This window comes from Melanotaenia boesemani, chromosome 13, assembly GCF_017639745.1.
Source record: "Melanotaenia boesemani isolate fMelBoe1 chromosome 13, fMelBoe1.pri, whole genome shotgun sequence".
Taxonomy (NCBI): domain Eukaryota; kingdom Metazoa; phylum Chordata; class Actinopteri; order Atheriniformes; family Melanotaeniidae; genus Melanotaenia; species Melanotaenia boesemani.
The window spans coordinates 26,935,744-26,954,969 of record NC_055694.1 but is presented as its reverse complement, the minus strand read 5'-3'; the positions used below and the strand labels follow the sequence as shown (position 1 = coordinate 26,954,969).

Here is a 19,226-nt window from a genome sequence, read left to right as displayed (position 1 = left end):
TGAGACTTGCGCATTTAAGTGGCTTCTCACGCTCTCGCGCTAAACCTCCGATTCTCATGCTGAAATATGTAAATAAGTCGAATGGAGAAATAATAGATGCAAGCACCTCCTCTTTTATCATTTCGCTGCTCCCCACATGTAAGCAGAACACACACATCTAGCTTACGACGTCAGTACAAAGCCCCCACTTCCTGGTCTACCGTAATAACCCCTGTAATCCGCAGGCACATTACGCAAATAGAGTCAGCCTATATACTAGTGTTGTGCGATGTGTCTAACTTTGTGTGTGCGATCCAGCAGCTCAGTGCGCGTGAGAGTGAGCGTGAGCGCAGAGGGAGGAGAAGAAGAGCTTATGAGGAACGAGAGTAGCAGAAGAAGAAAAGGTGTGAAGAGAAGAGACGGAGCGGTTAGGCAGAACAGTCAGGAAAAACAATAACGGTGCGTTATAATAAAGCCGTTTCTCAGCACAACCGCTGTTTCCTTTTTTTATGGTGCTCCACGCCGTGAGCGGCGAGAGAAGAGAGTAATTGGGAGTTAACCCCGAAGCCAACTCCACTTCGGCCCTGGAGAGGACGGATCTCCCCCGTGTCCTCCGACTACTATCGGCGGATAAGAAGCGGGAATGGTTAACACTAGCGTATTTGACAAAATACACATTAAGAGCAATGCCGGCTAATCGAGAGGTTTGGGAGGATTCCCAGTGGGCTGCATTACTTTTGGGCCGGCGTCCCGGCTTATGTGAAAAAGGCGCTTTTATTTATTTAGTTTATTGATCTTTGAAAATGTGTACTTGCATTATTATTATTATATTAGTTGAGAATGGTCTCAAAATGACACATTAGCGCTTTGCGCAATATTATCGTTTATCGCGATAATTTCGGAGAAAATTTATCGTACAGCTAAATTTGTTATCGTGACAGGCCTAGTCAATAGCCCAAGTTTGATGCAATTTTTCAGATTATAATTGAATTGAAAGTACTGAATTAAAGAAGGTTTGCTTGAGAATATATAAAATGACCTTATTTATTCATCTAAGTAGATCTCGGCCACCTTAAAGTGAGACTTGTGAGAAAGCAAGTTAAAATTCTTCCTACAAATGCAAGGTTAACTCATAAGCAACATCTTTGTCAAGTTCATTCTTGTTGTTTTTTTTTTTTTGTTTTGTTTTTTATAACTTGTAGCCATAAATAGCTCATCTTGCTAATGCTAGCAAAGCTCAGATAGTAATCAACTCAACTGACATATTTCTTCTCATTCATTTTTGTACTTTTGTGCTACTTTTTTGTATGTTCCCTCTTTTTTTATTTACATTTGACTTTATTTACCTATCATTTTAAATAGTTACTAGTCACTTGTATTAAAAAAAAGAGGTCTCATGGGCTGGGCAGTATGGTCAAAACATACAATCTCAGGTTTTTTCAAACCAATTCAAATTTCCAAAAACAGTGATATGATTTTGGGCAACTAGGTTAACTGATGAATTATATTCATTCAAGGATCTCACTAGCCTTGGTGCTGTCTGTTGTGGACCCTACATAACAACTTTCAGGGTCATGTCTTCATGCACACTTTGTGAGACTTGCCTCTAAAATCTGTACTTGACAAACAACACATCAGTCCACTTCAAGCTTAAATTATACTCCCACTCAGATTCATATAAAGTGCTATAATTGGTTGATTTTATTAAATAGGCCAGAAGAGTTCAGACATAGCAGAGAATCCGATTTCTGCACACCAGCTTTTTAAACTGCCTATCTTACACACAATCAAAACAAAACCTTTCAAACTTCCTTGACCTCAACTTTAGGCATTAGTTCCTCGTTATTAAAAACAAACAAAACAAAAACTTTGCAATGTGCAGGAAGCTGAGTGGGGTTTGGACATCTAGTCCAGTGAATGCATCTATGTTGCTTATTTCTTGTCAGTGCAAATTAATTTCTCTTTGCAAGGCCCATTTCTTCAACTTTCACCTTTTCAACCCACCTTTTATTCAAACTAAGTCAAAGCTAACATGACAAAACAGGACAGCATAGTAATAACAAGCTGCAGCTTCCATCACATCATACAATTACACATTATGAACCTTCATTTTTTCTATTAAATGTGGTATGAATGATTGACCCAAATCAGATTTTGCTTACAGTTCTGCAAGGCAGAAATGTATATTGTTTTTTAAAAATGGCACCAAGTTCTGTGATAGTAGAACTAAAAGGAACTTGGGAGTTGACTAAAATATGAAGCTCAAAGAACCTTGTTTGTTTTATATGTATATTTCATAAGGACAAGCCCTCTACCGTCACAGAAGATTGTGATGTTTCAGGGCTGTTTAACAGATTGGCCGCAGATTCACCCAATCATACAGTAAACCCAGGACTTACCATGAGATAGTGGGCAAAGAGGTTATTTCTTATTATTCGTCTTATTTTGTTCATGAATAAGTTAAGAGGAGGCCTTAGACACACTCCCCCACTTACCAGATGCATGCACCTGCTCCTGGTTGGCCCCCGGTTATGTACGAGCGCTCGCACACTCAGAGACCACCCCCCACCCCCCCATCTTTGTTCTGATTGCAGCCTCAGGGGGTAGACAGTTAGGTGAGATGGCACTGCATCTCAAATGTCATAGCAATTTATTTGCACTTTCAGTTAATGCTGTATAATTCTGTGTTATTTTTTTTGTCACACTCACAAAGAGACAAAGCTTTTTCTTCACTGTCATTATACCAAGTGTTAGAGTGAAAACAATATTTGTCAGTGCTAATTTTCATCATGAAGTCAGTTTAAGGCCTGCGCTGCAAACAATGGTACACATGAGTTACTTATTCACTTCTGTAACCTTTCTTACTGAGGTCAGTGAAAGGTCTGAGCTACCTGTTGAATTATTAAAGGGGTTTTCTCTGATGCTAAGGCTCTCTGTGTCCACAAACCACTCTTCTCAGAGGTGTTGAGTGATGGCTGTGGAAATGGGAACTGAAAGTTGCTGTGTTGGATGCTCCAGAGGTAAAGGATACTGTGGTCGCTGGTGTTGGGAAACATGGTGAAGTTGCAAACACTGTGCAAGTTATCAGATATAGGTGGTGTTAAATTTTGATAAACAGCTAAATCTTGTTCCTGTCTGTCTGTTATTTTTAAATAACTTGTTCAGGAGTCATTTGTGTACAGATTAATAATCCCTTGTGTTGCTGTCATTTGCAGATGGGGAGAGAAGAACTGGGATATGATTCCAAGTGATGCAGCAAAGGAAGTCTTCACTTGAACCAAGAACATAAATGGTACGATCCCATTGTCATAAATTTAATTGAAGGCTGCATACAGTCTTTTTTTGTTATCAAAAGAATGAGGCTTTTCTGAGTCTGTTCCTCCCAATTTCTTGGTCCTTTTGTTCAAATCTATTTATTCATTCTAACGACAGTCCTCAAAATGAGTTTGATTTATTTATTTCTAGTTTTTTTTAGAATATGTTACCCAAAAATGCATAAAAAGAGCCTCTATAAAGGGTAGTTTTTGTGCAGTAGCAAGAATTTATGCCATCATGATGGTTTAGATAAAGGCATATTGGACAGTGGAGACGGTACAGTAGGAAAAAGAGTAACCCATTAGGTAAGATGCTTACCTTATACTTGTAGACAGGGTGGTGTTCAACTTGTATTTGTTGGCAACTGTGTGCACACAGTTTCCTCCGGGATTAATACAGTATTTTGATTTTAATTCTGATTCTGATAAGAGCGATTTAAATTATCTTAAAGTCCCCATGAAACATCTTTTATAGTATTATTGCCAATTCAATTTTTTTATATTTCCTGATGAAGTAGAAGTAAAGGAAATAAACTTCTCCAGAAAGCCCAGTCTGGCCTGATATGTTCAGTTTTTAAAATAAATTGATTAATTTGATCTCATTGGAACTTTAAATCATGGCAAACTGAATATGCATGCATATAGGCTTTCAGAGATAAGGTCTAGTGCAGAAACGCCCTTTAACTTCGTTGCCAAATAATCTTCTTCGACTATCTAAAACTTATGTTTGTACTACAGTTACATGTTTAGAAATGATATGGAAGATGTTGATCATCTTATTGAATTAAACTTTCTGCTTTTTTCCCCTCAGAGTATTTGCCATGCTACATGGGAAGGCTTTGAACTCCCCCCTGGTCTTTCTCCTCCTTCTCTTCATCTTTGCTGCTGCCTATTGTCGCTCCTATCCCCGGTTTTCACGCAATGACTCAGAATTCCAGCACTTGGTGCTGCACCCGGACCCCTTTGTCGGGACGGTGTACGTGGGGGCAAGGGACCACCTTTTCCAGCTTGATGGATCAGATGGACTCAGGCTGGAACAAGAGGAGATCACCGGTCCTGTGAGCGACAGCAAAGACTGCCTCCCTCCAGTCACAGAAATGAACTGCCCGCAGGCCAGAAGAACCAGTAATCACAACAAACTTCTGCTGGTAGATCCAAAAGCGTTGGAGTTGATCACCTGTGGTAGTGTGCATCAAGGCATCTGCCAGAAACGCAGCCTGGCCTCCATCAAGAAGGTGCTCTTCTCCACTGAGAGGCCTGTAGATACGCAGTATGTTGCAGCCAATGACCCATCAGTATCAACTGTGGGGCTGGTGGTGGGGCTTCACGGTGGGGAAAGGACTGTAATGTACGTGGGTCGGGGCTATACCGCCAGCCACCCACCCATCTCCACCCGCCACCTTTCTACAGAACCTGTCTTTTCTTACGAGGAGACGGCTAAGCTGGCTGTAGCTGGACGTCTGTCAGAATATGACCATCATTTTGTAACGGCATTCACTCGACGCTCCTATGTGTACTTCTTATTTTACCGACGTCATATCAAGTCACCGTCAAGGGAGTACCGGACATACGCTGCCAGGGTGTGCCTGGAAGACGCCTCCTACTATTCTTATGTGGAAATTCCTCTTCTCTGCAGATCGCCATCCTCTCCCTACAGGAATTATAACCTGCTACAGGCAGCTCAGGTACTTCTGTATGTTGTGTCAAAGCCTTATGATCTCCCCTGCCTATCAGGCAGCCTAAACACCTCCAACAATGAATGTTTTTACATCAAAGTTACACTTCCTCAAGTTTTTCCCATGCCTTTGTTGCAACAGGTGGGACAAGGTGCAGGCCAGCAAGGCGAAGATCTGCTGGGAGTCTTCTCCACCCACGTCAGCTCAACAAACAGCAGTCCTTTGGATTCCTCAGCTCTGTGCATTTTCCCTCTAGATGAGCTCGACAGACACATTGACTCCACCCGTGACCTGTGCTACACCCAAGAAGGGTGGGTGGAGGGTAGAAAGGAGGTGGCCTATATAGAGTACGAAGTCAAGTCCAGCTGTGCCAACCTACCCCTGGTGAGGATCCCTGCAGAGAAGGAAAATGGAGAACTTAACATTAACTTGATTTTTCTACCCTACCTTTCCTTTGATGAAGGAAAAGTAAATATTTTGGAGCTCTGAGGTTGTAAAACAATGACTGCTTTGCACATTATCTCTTCCAGCTGCTCTGTGCTTGTTTATAGCATATACACAGGACTTACAGTAGATACGTAAAAGCTATATATCATTAGGAATAATTCCTGCATTTACCTTCAGTATATTGGCTCACTTGACTTAAGTGTTCACTGAAAGGTAAAGCAAATGGGATGCGAAGCCAGGTAACAAGGGATGAATCTACTGGCTAAATAAGCTGAGTAATGGATGGATGAATGGATGGAAGTGTAGTAATGAGGGCCCTTTGGAAACCCTGTGAGCTCCCAGATGCCCGAGGAGTAGCTTTGCCCAGCTGCAGCCAACCACAGACTGCCCTCCACTGATCTGCAGCCGCTTAGGTCCTGTCAACCCTCAGAACCATTTAATGGGATCGTTAGGGATCAATAAAGAAAACAAACCCTGAATCATCTGTGCAGCTGCCTAATGAGCTCTGACATGGAAGTATGGGAGTTCTTTTGAAACCCACTGACATAAGTGGAGAGAGGGAGAGGAAACAGAATCATGGGAATAGGACTGTAGCATAGAGAAGGTGACGGGGGGAGGGGGAGAGTACGAGGTAAATGGGACGCTGACAGAAAAGAAATGAAAGAAGAGGGAGATTTCTTAGATCACAATAACCCCTTCAACAAAGATAAGCCATTTTAGTTTTATAATAAACTCTAACTAACTCTAAATAACCTCCTCATTCAACCCAATTATGTGAAGCTGCAGTTTGGAAACTTAACTGGAAAGCAGGATTTGGAGTGGTTGCTTTGCAACACCAAAGGGGCAAGCTTATTGTTTCCAAATGAGTCTGCTTTAATCTTTGGTGCAATCCTCTTATAAAAAATTAAGAGAATTCATAAGCTCTCTGGAAGTAATAGTAATAAACCTTATTTGTCTGAAGCTTTATGTTTTTGGCATAAGTTTAATCAAAAACATGAAACTAATCTTAAAAAGAAAAACTATATAAAATCAAGAAATACTCCATTTGAAAGTAATTGAAGTGTGGATGAACCAGCTTAACTTTTTATCCTGTCATGTCTTGTAGAATACCCTGAAGGCTTATCCATGTGGTTCTGACCACACCCCGAGTCCGATGGCAAGCAGGGAACCTCTGGAAGTTAAAGCTGCGTGGCAGACCTCAGCAGCTCGTCTCACTGCTGTGGCCGTCAATATCAGAGAAGGACACAGCATTGCCTTCCTGGGAGACTCTAAAGGGACTCTTCACAAGGTAGTCAGGTCTCTTAAAGCTTCCCCAAGCATACACCTGGTATAATGCATGAGATAATCCTAACTACTCATCATTTCAAAGAATGTTTAGACCATTAGGTAATTTCTCTATTACAGAAGTGTTGTAATCTTCCATTCACTGAAGTCCCAGTGTTACGGCTTACCTCATGCTCTGTCCATACACCCCACCCTCGCAGCTCTGTCTGCTTGTCTGTGAATCATATCCCAGCAAAGCAAACACACCTTACACCACATAAACCATTTGAATCTAGTTTCAAGGATGCTTGGATTTTAGTCCATGCCATTTCCCAATTTTATACTTTTGCATCACCACAGTCTCTGACTGGAAGATTCCCCTCATTCCAGCATTCACAGTGTTCCAACATACACAAACCAGCATACCACCGTGATCCCATGGCTAATGCATTTGCTTTTTGTTCTGTGGTCTGTGATTGTTGGAGACTTGTTTCATTTTTTTTATTTAATGATTTAAAGCACTGTGAGGAATTTTGGAAAACTGGTGGGTTTTTTTTTCTTACAGTGTATCTCAAGGTCTTAGTGCTGCTATTTCCTCTGTTGTCAAACAAAAGAGTATGACCACTTTTTAAACAGCATCTGCATAGATGTGTGGGTTACATGAAGGAATGAAGATAAGAGGATTGTAGACATAACTCTGCTGTGGGGTTTCCTTCTTTTTGGGTTTATTTTGCTGCCTGTCTGTGCGTGGGAAAGAGATTGAGACATGGAGCCAGAATCGGGATTTGTAGGTAGCAGATCAAAGCAGCACTTCATGAAGCCAGTGAAATAAGCTATAGTAACGGGATTATTGTATCACAGCAGAGCAAATTCCATGGCATCCTGATATAGAATTTGATATACGTATGTTTGTATTTATGTGTTTTAGCCACAGGCTAAAGGTGGCAAATTGATAGCCATTTTAAATCGAATCCTTCTGTAGTAAATTTCCAATAGATGGCTTAAAAATCTGTGTCACCAGATTGATTTGCACAGTTGATGTAACAAGATTCTACCTATGTGGCTTTGCTGATTTAAAGGAACAGTTTGCTATTTTTGTAAGTACACTTCTGTGTTTTATTGCTAAGATGCATATGAGAAGATCAATAGCACTCTCATGTTGGTGCATTAACTGTAGAGCGAGCTGGGACTGGCTTAGCTTTGCTGAGCATAAAGACTTGAAGCGCAACCCAGGCATATACATTAACCAGCACTTTTTTGTTGGATTCATTCATCAAACAAAATTCAAAATGGCAGGCTAATAGGGAGTTGCATGCTTGAATTACTCATTTCATGCAACATTCTGAAGTGATATATCCTGATCTTTACATGGATTTTTGCATTTTGGAGAGACAGGCTAGCTAAGCAGATCAAGACCTGGCTCCAGCTCCTAAGTAGGCACTCAGACATGACTAAGAACTTTACATCTAACTGTGAATAAGAACATTTACCAAGTTCATCAAAGGCCTGCAAGAAAGTTTTGCGCCCTCCATATCCATAATACGTGTAAAAAAATCTGCTGTTATTATCATTCTGGTGTAGGAGAAAAGTCTGAGTTGGAAAAATCTTCTAAAAGAAGAATCTTCTTTCTGAATACAAAAAATAAACTTTTTCTTCCATATTATGCTCCTGCAAGTTTATGAATCCTTTAAGACTTTCTATATTATTGGATGAATATAATTACATAATTCAGGGGTTCCGAAACCTTTTCTGCAGGGCCCCCTTTTCATTGACAACGGTAATGTTAAGCCGCCCAGATCTCGCTACAACATGCACCCCAATGCTAACCAAAAAAACCTAAATAAGAAATGTGCCTCGAAATAGTCATTAGTTTTTTGGCTGCTACTTTAACTATGGTTAAAACTATATCAGTGGCATAATGAATCATGGATGCCTCTACTACAGGGGTAGCCAACGTCGGTCCTCGAGGGCACCAATCCGGCAGGTTTTCCAGATTTTCCTGCTCCAGCACACCTGACTCAAATTAAATGGATCCAACAGCCTATAAGGATCTCCACAATGACTTGTTAGTTTAAGTCAGGTGTGTTGGAGCACGGAAATCTGGAAAACCTGCCAGATTGGTGCCCTCGAGGACCGAAGTTGGCTACCCCTGCTCTACTATCTGCTATATACGACAGTAGTTTATTTCTAAAGTTTAAAGTTTAACTTGTTTGGCTTCATATTGTCAGATTAGGGCTGGGCAATACATCGAGATTTTCAAATATATCGAGATTTTATCAGATGCGATATAGAATGAGGGAATGATGCTTATATCGAATTAGCTTATTTTGAATTGAAAGCATCTTTTCTTTTGCATTTTGCACAGCTGTATTCTTGTTATGGTCATTGAAAAGTATTTTTCACAAATTTTGTTTTAGGAGCATTTAATTTAATATAAAGCTACTTTAATTTTAGTCAACTGTTTTAATGCACATGTGCTGCTGATCGTGATATATTGAGATATATATCATATATCGTGATTCAGGCAAAAAATATCGAGATATATTTGACTCATATCGCCCAGCCCTATGTCAGATGTTAATATTTTGTAACATACAGCACATTGTGGTCTCTCTTCATTACCCACTGTTGACCATTACCTTTACTTGAACATTACCTGGTCCATCCCAGGACAAGAAATGCCTCATCATATGTTGTTGTCTTTTTTTCTTGGTAGTTGAAATCTCCGTTGTTGTGTAATTGTTTGCCCTTTGGTACTTTCAGAAATGTATCCATGTTTTGCACCAGGGCTGTGTTATCAAGTCACACACAGCCCACAGATTCTCTAAAATTACTGTTAAAAATCCTTTTTTTATGTCTTAAGATTCTAATTTTCTGACATTGAATTGTGAGTTTCATTACCTGTAAATTATGATCATAAAGAAAAATCAACTCTTTGTTGATATTCTAATTTAGTGAGATGCACCTGTATGTGGTAGAGGCTTGTGAATCTCACCAGTCATCAGCTGATTGGAAAATGAAAGTGGTCAGGTGTTTTCTGTCATGTGTTGACAATCAGGTTTGAGGGTGTTCCATTTATCAGTATGACAGGTGTGATAGGTAATCCATGTTAGTTGGAGTACGTCATGACAAAGGAAAAGACCTAGAGGAACCTCAGAAAATGTTTTTTAATGCTTAACATGATGGACAAAGATCCCTAAAGAGTTTGAACTCCATTGTTATCCTTCATGAGAGTGACCGATCGACAAAGAACTCTTCAGGCGCAGAATGTGTAGTGGACTGTGAGGCCGCAAATGAGCTTCAAAACAACTGGGGGCCTCTGACATTTCATGATGTTACTTTGCATGAGTACACCAGTTGGAGAATACTGAGCAATAATGGTTTACATGGTAGTTTCAGTGAGAGAGCCTCTAATTTCAAAAACTAAAATAACATTGAAGCAGTAATAAGGTACTGTAGAAAGCTTTTTCTCTTTAGGGAATTTTGGGCTCTTTTTAACACCTGATTAACAGGAAAGGGGTCAGAAAGAGAGGGGAATGACATGTGGCAAAGGGCCCCAGGACTCAAACCTGGGGGGCTGAGGAACTGAAGCCTCTGTATGTGCTGGATGTGCAACCAGTTGAGCTACACCTCAAAAAATCAATTTTTATTTGCAGAAACTGCATTTCTATGAGAACATCAACCCATCTATGAAACTTGGTAGTGGTGCTATCATCATGATTTGGGCATGATTCACTACTTTTGTAAAAAAAAAAAAAAATGGAATAATGTAACAATCCTAAAAGCCCAAGCTGTTCTCACAAAGAATAGTTAAAGAGTAGTAAAGTTCTGGGGAGACCAATTCAAAGTCCATATAATGTTAGTAGAATGTTGTGTAAAAAACCTGAAATGCCTCTAAACTGGCCTGCAGAACTGATCAAGATTCACTGGAAATGTTTAGTGTTACATGGATGCAAATTTGCCATGTTCTAATGGATTTTACCCAGCATAAGCTGTAGGCTGTGGATTTTTTTTCCTGCATTTCTTTGATTGTTTAAATTACTTTGCAGTTTCAGTTAACAGCCAGTAAGGACATAGAAATGATAACATAAGCACACTGTGTTTATATGTACATATGAATGTTAGGCCAGACATGTAAAACACTAGCTATGACACGCATAACAGTGTTTATTGCCTAAAAGTTCACTAGGCAACATGCACCCCATGCACTAGGCGTTACAGAGCAACTTTAGTTACCATTATGAGTTGATAGCATCCTTAATGGGACAGTGGATTCCCTGCTCTGTCTGCAGTGATCTCATTACCATGAGGTAACATGAGAGTTTGAAGGCCTGGGAATCACTTAAGCCAGAGGTGTCTTCCTGTGCTTCATATTAGATTTGACTGTGTGGTAATCACATTCATGGCCACTTCTGCTGTGATCCTGTGCGGGTGTGATTTGATTTGTGTTTGGGCTGTATACTGGAGAAGGTGATCTTTTTGCATTATTTTTGCTTTTTGGCAAAACTACATTTTAGTCCTGCAGTTCGAGGAGTACACATCTTATAAAATACATTTTCATCTTCTTGTAAAAATATAAGTCCATGATATTTGTTATGTAGAAGATATTTACCATGCTGGCTAAAGTATTATTTTGTTTTTCTGTTATTGTCCAGGTATATCTTGGCCAAGATGGTGTTGTGGAGGTATATGCGAACACAACAATACATCCCAACTCACCCATCAACAGTGACCTTTTACTGGATCAGCGTGGATCACACATCTACATCATGACCAAAACTATTGTAAGTCCACAATGACCACATTGACATAGTTTGGAATAGTAGCAGGTTTCACGTTTCATATGTTTTATGTTTGAATTACGCAACAGATGTATAAACAGACATGGCATTCTCCCCATTCAGCCACTCAGCCAGATGTCTCACAATATATTTCTATACACAAAACTGAAAGTGGCCTGTAATTCATCTTCGGACAATTTATGGTTTGTCAGAGTTTTTCAGGCTTTGATACTTCCTCAAGCTGTGTCTCTCTCAAAGAGAATAAGAGTCAAACACTATAAAAGAAAAGAGAAAAGCCAGCTGGCAGTTGAGGTCAGAAGTCACGAATCCTACTGAGATGGGCACAACTGTCAGCAGGAGGTGTAAGGTCAAACATAACAATGGTATTGATCAGTAAAAGTGGCCTCTATTGTGATGGCACACTCCCTACAGAGTGTGTGTGGGTAGCTGTAGATGCTGAGAAATGAATATGGGAAACTGATAAACACTGAATAATTTGTGTCAGGCCTGGGGCACTGAACACCTTGACACCTCTGAAGCCTTAGTTGTATTAAATAAACATATTTTTTAAAAAACAAAACAAAAAGAAAGTATTGTTATGAGCATCACACCTGTCTTAAAACTAATATTAGTGTCTGGGAAGCAAATTGACTCATACCAGGGGTTCAAATGTACTATATAATTCAGGTAAGTGTCCACAACCAGTATGTCATTGTTTGTATACAGAATAAGGGAATATATAGGCTTATTATAGCAGTCTTTACTGGTATCAGAGTTTAATTTATCTATCAGCTAAATTTGTTAAAGTCTTAAGTATCATCTAGCTAAATAAACACCTGTGAGTAGCCAATGTTGCTAATTTGAAAAAGTTAAGATTTAACTATAAGATTAACCTAGATTAAAAAAAAGAAACTAGCATCATTGTCATTGTTTCAGCTACTCTAGCAACATGGTTCAATCAGTCTCACTTACTAAGCAAATGAACAGGTAAAAATAGGTGAATAATGAACCATAAAGCTCTCATTATCTGAAACATAAAGTAGGTAGCTAGATATTACTAATTAGCAAATTGACCTTAGCAGTCAGCTGCATAGTTTTTTTCAATTAATTTAAGGCCTACTTAGAGCAAACAATTACTATAAAGACGTTATAACAATATTTTGAGTGGCTGCCATAGAAGTTAATTAGCACATGGTTTTTAATGAAAAACACTACCATGAAATACAGCAGGATTGCAAACTTTGTGATAAAATGAAATGCTATAGTAATCTAATAGTTTGGGTGAACTGTCTCTTTAAAGTCACATCACTGAACTTTGGCAGATTTTTGCACTTTGAATTCGGCACCCTTCAGTAATGAAGCCTTGCATTGCTCTGTTCAATCAGCCATAGTGCACATCCGAAAAAGCCAGTGTGTTGATATCCCGTTGCTGGCGTGTGATGCTGTGCAGTAAAGCAAACACAGCAGTCATGTGATGGTCCAAGCTGGAAAAAAAATGTTGTGAAGGGTGGTTTCTCAACTTCGGGGAGCTGTAGGGCAATGACTGCTCCAGGAATGTCTTTAATTAATGTCAGTGTGCCATCATGAGTCAAAAGCACAGAGATTTAAGGTTGGGAACTTGCTCTAAATACCCAAGAAGAAGAAGTTGTCACAGTGCAAATACAATTTTGTTATAGCACAATAAAAACCCAAATAATTCATGGAAAATTAAATAAAATGACCTGCTATTACACTCACTCCCCAGTTAATTCTGTGGAAGGTATTTGGGTGAATTTGGAACTCTTGTGCAGTAAACTGTAAAGTCTAGACCATTAGAATGACAAATTGGAGTCACAATGGCCTAAAACACAGCAAAGGTTTTTGGAGAACCCAATTCAATTCAATTCAATTCAGTTCAATTCAGTTAAATTCAGTTCAGTTCAATTTGGCTTTATTTGTATAAGAGCCAGTTCACAACATCATTGCAGGGCACTTTACATACAGTCACTCATGATAATCATGTTTATGATTAAATATGCAAAGCTTTGGCCCTGTATTATAAAAATTAACCCCTTGTACATGACCACAAGGAGCATAATCATATTCAGCAATATGTGTATATATTTGTTAGACAGATTATAAATCTATTATGTAAAAATGTGGGGATTAACCACTTCCCATTTGCAAGAACTAATTTTATCACTCCAGTCAGCACAGCCAAAGCTACCAAGGCTCTTAATGTAATCAGAACTGTTGTCAGAAACTGAGCCAGCTGTCTTGTAAATTTATTTACAGTATTTGTTATTTCTGTAGAATTTGGCAGGTCATAAAATATTTTTGTTTTAAAACATTTTAACTTTAACATTATTGATCCTTGTGACAGTAACATTACTATCATGTTGCTAATACTGCCAAATAAGGAGAGCACAAAGAATATTTGATCCAAACATGGGCCATAAAGAAGCTGGAAGTGCCCCAAGTAGTCAAGATCCAACCCAAATGTGTCCACTAACTATGTAACTTACTATACTCATAACACTCAGACGGGAGGAAGATGTAATAAGAAACACATTTGCAGTTAAAGCAAGATCAAGACATCTGCCCCCTTTCATCCCTGTTACCTGTTTCTCCATATCTATCTCTTTCTTTTCTCCCTTCCATGTATTCAGTAAACCCTGATCTCTGGTCAGCGGTTCTTCTTCTTCTTCTTATATTTTTTGGCGGTTTGCAAAAACGAATTGGTGCATTACTGCCAACAAGTGGTATGGAGTGCGGACAAGAATGTTCCCAAGAGCCCAAGTTGTCAAAACATTAGCTTGTCCGCTACATTTTCCCAATCCCATGCATCCCATGCAATCCCATCCCTGTCATGGCCAGGGGGCCAGGGGGCCCGACACCAGTTTGAGAACCAGTGGCATATAGCAATATGCACAAAATGAGTATGCATATATGTTTCTATTAATGGAAGGGTGGGGCACAAAAACATATGAAACATAATCATGTAAAAATATTTAATTGTGTAACTCAGACAAGGGCATCCCTTTTTCCTTCTTTTTTTTCCCTTTTAGTTTGTTTTTGGTGGCCATAGTTCTGTAGTAAGGTTTAGGGGCAACTCAAGAATAGCTTTGTTTAGTTTATTTTAATTATTAGAATGGTCACAATACAATATGAATACGATATATCATAATGGTAAACATCCATATACACAGTTATGAGGAAATCCTGCTCTCTGCTGCAAATAGTCACTAGTAGCCAGCATTTAGACTTTTGTCCATCAGTAAAAACAAAATAAAAAAAGCAGTATGACCCAGCTAAACTTTTTTTCTTTTTATTTTAATAATGGTTTGTGTTCAACGTTTCTTCTTATTTGGTGTAAAATTTCTTTAGGCAGCATGAGAGGGCAACACAAATACTGAAAGCAGGTTTTCAGCGTCAAAAGCATGGGTGTTTGCAGTCTGCATTAAAGGTTATAGGTTCATTTAGTATGTTATTAAAAACAGTAAGAAAAAAAAACACTACATAAGGATCTCAAAATAATGAAATGCTCTTCAGGATGTGGCTCAGTAAAGAAGCGATGTTCAGTTTGTAATTCAATATTGTGGTCATAAAACACTGAGGTAAATCAGTGTTTGATTAAAAGTCTTCACTCATCTGTTTTTTGTTTTTGTTTTTTTGTTTTGTTTTGTTTTGTTCGCTCAGGTGGAGAAGCGTCCGGTGGCAGAATGTGGCGATCACTTAGACTGCCCGTCCTGTCTGTTGGCCAGAGACCCGTACTGTGGCTGGTGTGTTCTGGAAGGACGGTTAGTCTTTAATACACTTGTGTGAATAGCTTTGCTGCTTCTCACCTTGCCTTTCTCACCTGAATCGTCTCTGTATCTGGTATTTCAGTTGTGGCCAGCGATGGGAGTGCCAGCGTGGGTCTGTGCAGGGCCAGTGGTTGTGGAGTTTCAACCAGACACAACAGTGCCTCAGCATCCAGCACCTCAGCCTCTACAACATCAGCCGTGGAGAGAAAACTGATGTAATACAGGGGACAGACTGGGGCAAAAGAGAGGAGATTTTTTTCACTAGTGTGCCAGCTTTAGTCAGTTATGTCTCCATTTATCTCCATATAAATATTTTTTTTTGTTTTCTCCCATTCAGATTGCAGTGTCAGTAGAAGGCCTCCCCAGTCTCAAACAAGGAGAGGCGTACTCTTGCTTCTTTCATGACACAGAAACTCCTGCCTTACTCACCACTACTGGTGTGATATGCTCTACCCCTGATGCCAGCAATCTGCCCCCCATTGGCCAAGGAGATGGTGAGTCTTCAGACCATTATTATACCAAATCTTACATATGTTTTGCAGTTATCAAACCCCTTCCAACACTGAGGGCAGTGAGTATGGTCATTTTAACAGTTTTAGTTCCTATTCAAATAACTGAACTTATAATTTATACCAATTTTACATCTGGGCAGTGGCCAATGTTTCTGGGCCTCTGATGCAGTGGTTATCTGGGTAAACAGATATCTGAGCCAAGACATCCTGTTATCTAGTAGTTTGGAAATTGTTTATTAGCAAGAGTTTTTTTTTTTATTCTTTATCTCTTTTGCTGCCCACAGAAACTGTGTGAAAATACCTAAAATGTGACTATAAACAGAAAACAAAGAAAACAGACAACAGAAGGAGAGCTTTCAGTACTGGAATCAAATCCTTGCCTGAAGATTCTGTAATTTTATATACTGATATATATATCTGTATTTAATGGAGTTAAAGAAGTAAAAAAAAAAAAAGACAATGCCAACTTTGATCCGTTCATGTGAAGTTTACAGCCTGTTTCTCTCTGATGCAGAGTTTGTTATGGTGACTCTATCGCTGCGTTTCATTAACGTGACGGTAGCAGAAACAGAATTCACCTTCTACAACTGCAGCTTGGTCCAGGAACTTTCTGGGCGCAGGCCGTGAGTACATTTAACAGATTGTGATATCTAATTCAACAAATGGAAAGACATGTTAAAAATAAAGTTAAAATGAAGTTGTTTTGAATTCAAGATTTCCAACCATGTTACTCTTCAGACAACATGCAGATTAAATGTACTTCTCCGCTTTGAACATATATGAGTACAGAGTGGATACTATTGGTCATTTTTTTGTGGTAAATGTAAACAGAAAAGCCAAGTGTACAGTTGTGTGAAAAAAGCATTCATAAAGACAAGGAGGACAGAAATCAGCAATGATTTTGAAGAAGTAACTGCTCATCAATCTGAAGGATTATGAGGCTTTTTCCAAACAATTTGGAGTCCACAATTCTGCATTGAGATAGATTATTCACAAGTAGTACACATTTAAGACAGTTGCCAGACTTTCCAGAAGTGGATGTCCAAGCAGTTTCCCCTCAAGGTCAGACTGTTCATTAAGATAAAAGGCACCAAACCTAAGAGCTTCTTCTCAGTGTTGATGGGCCTCAGTTAGAATGTTAAATGTTTTCCCCTGTCCAGCATTCAACAAAGTGATAATGTCACTTTATAAAGCACAAGTTTGGGCAAATCCAAACAACCTATAAACACAAACACCTCATATTACATGTAAAGCATGGTGGTGGAGGTGTGATCATTTGGGGTCATTTTGCAGCTGCACAACAGGAGCATCTTGCAGATATTGAGGCAATTGTGAAATCCTCTGGACCAAATCATTCTATAGTCATACATCAGTTGTCATGTTTGACAGTTCAACTTTGCCATAATGATCCCAAACACAGCAGCAAATCAACAGAATGACTGAAAAGGAAAATGATCAAGATGCTCCATCCAGTCCAGACCTCAGTCTGATTGAAAGATTGTGGTGGGACAATAAAAACAGCTGTACAGATACCAGTGCTACAAACCTCAATAAACTGAAGCACCAAATTTTTTCCACAGCAATGTGAAAATCAATGACATCATAAAGGAAATCATTACTTTAAGTTTTTTATGCAGATGTGGATCTCCACGCTATTGAATCATGGGGTATACTTCATGTTTTTTATAACAATCTGGCTGCACTTTGCCTTAGTTTTAGCTAAATAATGACAATATATTATGTTTTATTTAATCCGAGGCAACACTTACCTGATTTTAAGACCTGAAAAAGATCTGATGATCTTTTATGATGTGATTCTGAAAGCTTTACAATTAAATAGAGCTGTATTTTCCTTTCTACATTACTGTGGGTGATAAACCTTTAGGCAATCTATGATTGCTGTAAAGACATCAGAAGGCTTTTCTGACTTTCAAACCCTAACATTGCACTGACGGTGTTTGCTCTGATAGATGCCAAGGGTGTGTTAGCAGTCGCTGGGGGTGTAACTGGTGTATCCATCAACATGTCTGCACACATGAGCGTACCTGTAGCCAAGGAGTCACCATCTACAATCAACATGTGAGTCATCATTAAGTCTCAAAGTGAAAACTTTTGGATTTTTATTGAGAGTCATCTGAATTCAGGTGCTGTATATTCAATGGGAAACAGTGTCAGCTTGATTTCTGCACCATGCTGTGCATCAGTGTCTGAGCATGTCATGTTTGGTTTAGTTTTACTTTCTTCTTAGTACCTGTTTTATTTATATTATAAAACTGTCGTTTATTTCCGTATCATTCCTGAGTTGTTTCATAATGTTTCTGCATACAATTTTTTGTCCTTATTTTGTTTTCCACTTGATTTTTTTTTCTTTTTTTCTCCTTTCCTCCTTTCCTCACTTGCTTACTTGTACTTCTTCATCATCAAGTTCATACCACCAACACCCACCATCCCACCACCCACCAGCAAACCAACCCCATCACCTCCTCCTGTCCAAACTGCTCCAGCAACAACAACCACTACAACAACACAACCACCACCCACTGAGACATCTGTCCCCACCACGGCAGCTGTCCCCTCAACTACCACTACTGCAGAAACCCCTACCACCCCTTATGCTGAATCCACCACACCAGCTACTCTTTCCACAACGTCCCCTTTTGCCAGGATCTCTCCCAGAGCCACCCCTGCACACACCGATGCCCCTGCCACACATGGATTTCTCTCCAATGTGGAGGGCATAACAGAAGCTGCTGGTGGTGCTAGAAGCTCTTCAAAGGATGTGGATACTGACACTTTAAGTATCACAGATGAAACTCCCCACAGTAAACTGCCCAGCAGCACTAGTAATGTAAACTTTCTCCTGAGATATTTAGAGCCATCTGGTGAACCAGTAGCTTCTTCTGAGATAACCTCAACTACTTCTAGTGAAGTGGCTCCTTTAATAGGCCTCTCTATCAGCGACAAGAAGAAAGCCATTCCTCTGGACACTTCTAATGAGAATGTTTCACCTCCTTGGCTGAATGGGTGGGAGAGCTCAGAGGGAGAGACTGAGGTGGACTCTGAAACGAGTCCATCTGTTGTCTATCTATTCAACATTACAGAATTACCTGAAACTGTAACTGACCTCAACTCTGAATCTGCAGCAAAGCCCCAGTCTGATTCTTCAGCTGATTCCTATTTTCTGGTGAGTGGAGAGGTTCAAGTTTGGAACTAGGGCAAAAATGTTTCTTAGTGATATCCTGGACATGCAAAACTGATCTCACCATTCTTTAACAAAAATCCCTTTTGTTTTGAAAGATGCTGCACTAACTTAAGGTCCAACTGGCTCTAGTTCAAAACTGGCTGCATTAGTGTTGGGTTGTGTGTTGTTACACAACACCTTTTCATACTTCTCTCCCTTTAAAATAATTGGCTTGTAACTGTACATTTATAATCAAATATTAAATAGCCTGTTAGCAAGGTTAGCGCT

At 39.5% G+C, this 19,226-nt stretch overlaps 1 protein-coding gene across 2 annotated transcripts in view; it reads left to right on the top strand.

Moving 5' to 3' along the window:
• LOC121651830 (plexin-B1-like) overlaps positions 1-19,226 on the top strand; it is an 89,718-nt gene that overhangs the window by 39,373 nt on the left and 31,119 nt on the right. The window contains exons 2-12 of one of the 2 annotated variants that reach the window (XM_042004252.1): positions 3,195-3,271; positions 4,105-4,978; positions 5,111-5,353; positions 6,522-6,704; positions 11,335-11,463; positions 15,139-15,239; positions 15,328-15,460; positions 15,583-15,739; positions 16,272-16,380; positions 17,728-17,836; positions 18,183-18,941. In XM_042004252.1, the coding sequence (XP_041860186.1) occupies positions 4,115-4,978; positions 5,111-5,353; positions 6,522-6,704; positions 11,335-11,463; positions 15,139-15,239; positions 15,328-15,460; positions 15,583-15,739; positions 16,272-16,380; positions 17,728-17,836; positions 18,183-18,941 (2,787 nt within the window). In that variant the 5' untranslated portion in view covers positions 3,195-3,271; positions 4,105-4,114. The remainder of the gene's footprint in view (positions 1-3,194; positions 3,272-4,104; positions 4,979-5,110; positions 5,354-6,521; positions 6,705-11,334; positions 11,464-15,138; positions 15,240-15,327; positions 15,461-15,582; positions 15,740-16,271; positions 16,381-17,727; positions 17,837-18,182; positions 18,942-19,226) is intronic. The other variant, XM_042004253.1, reaches the window with a different exon arrangement.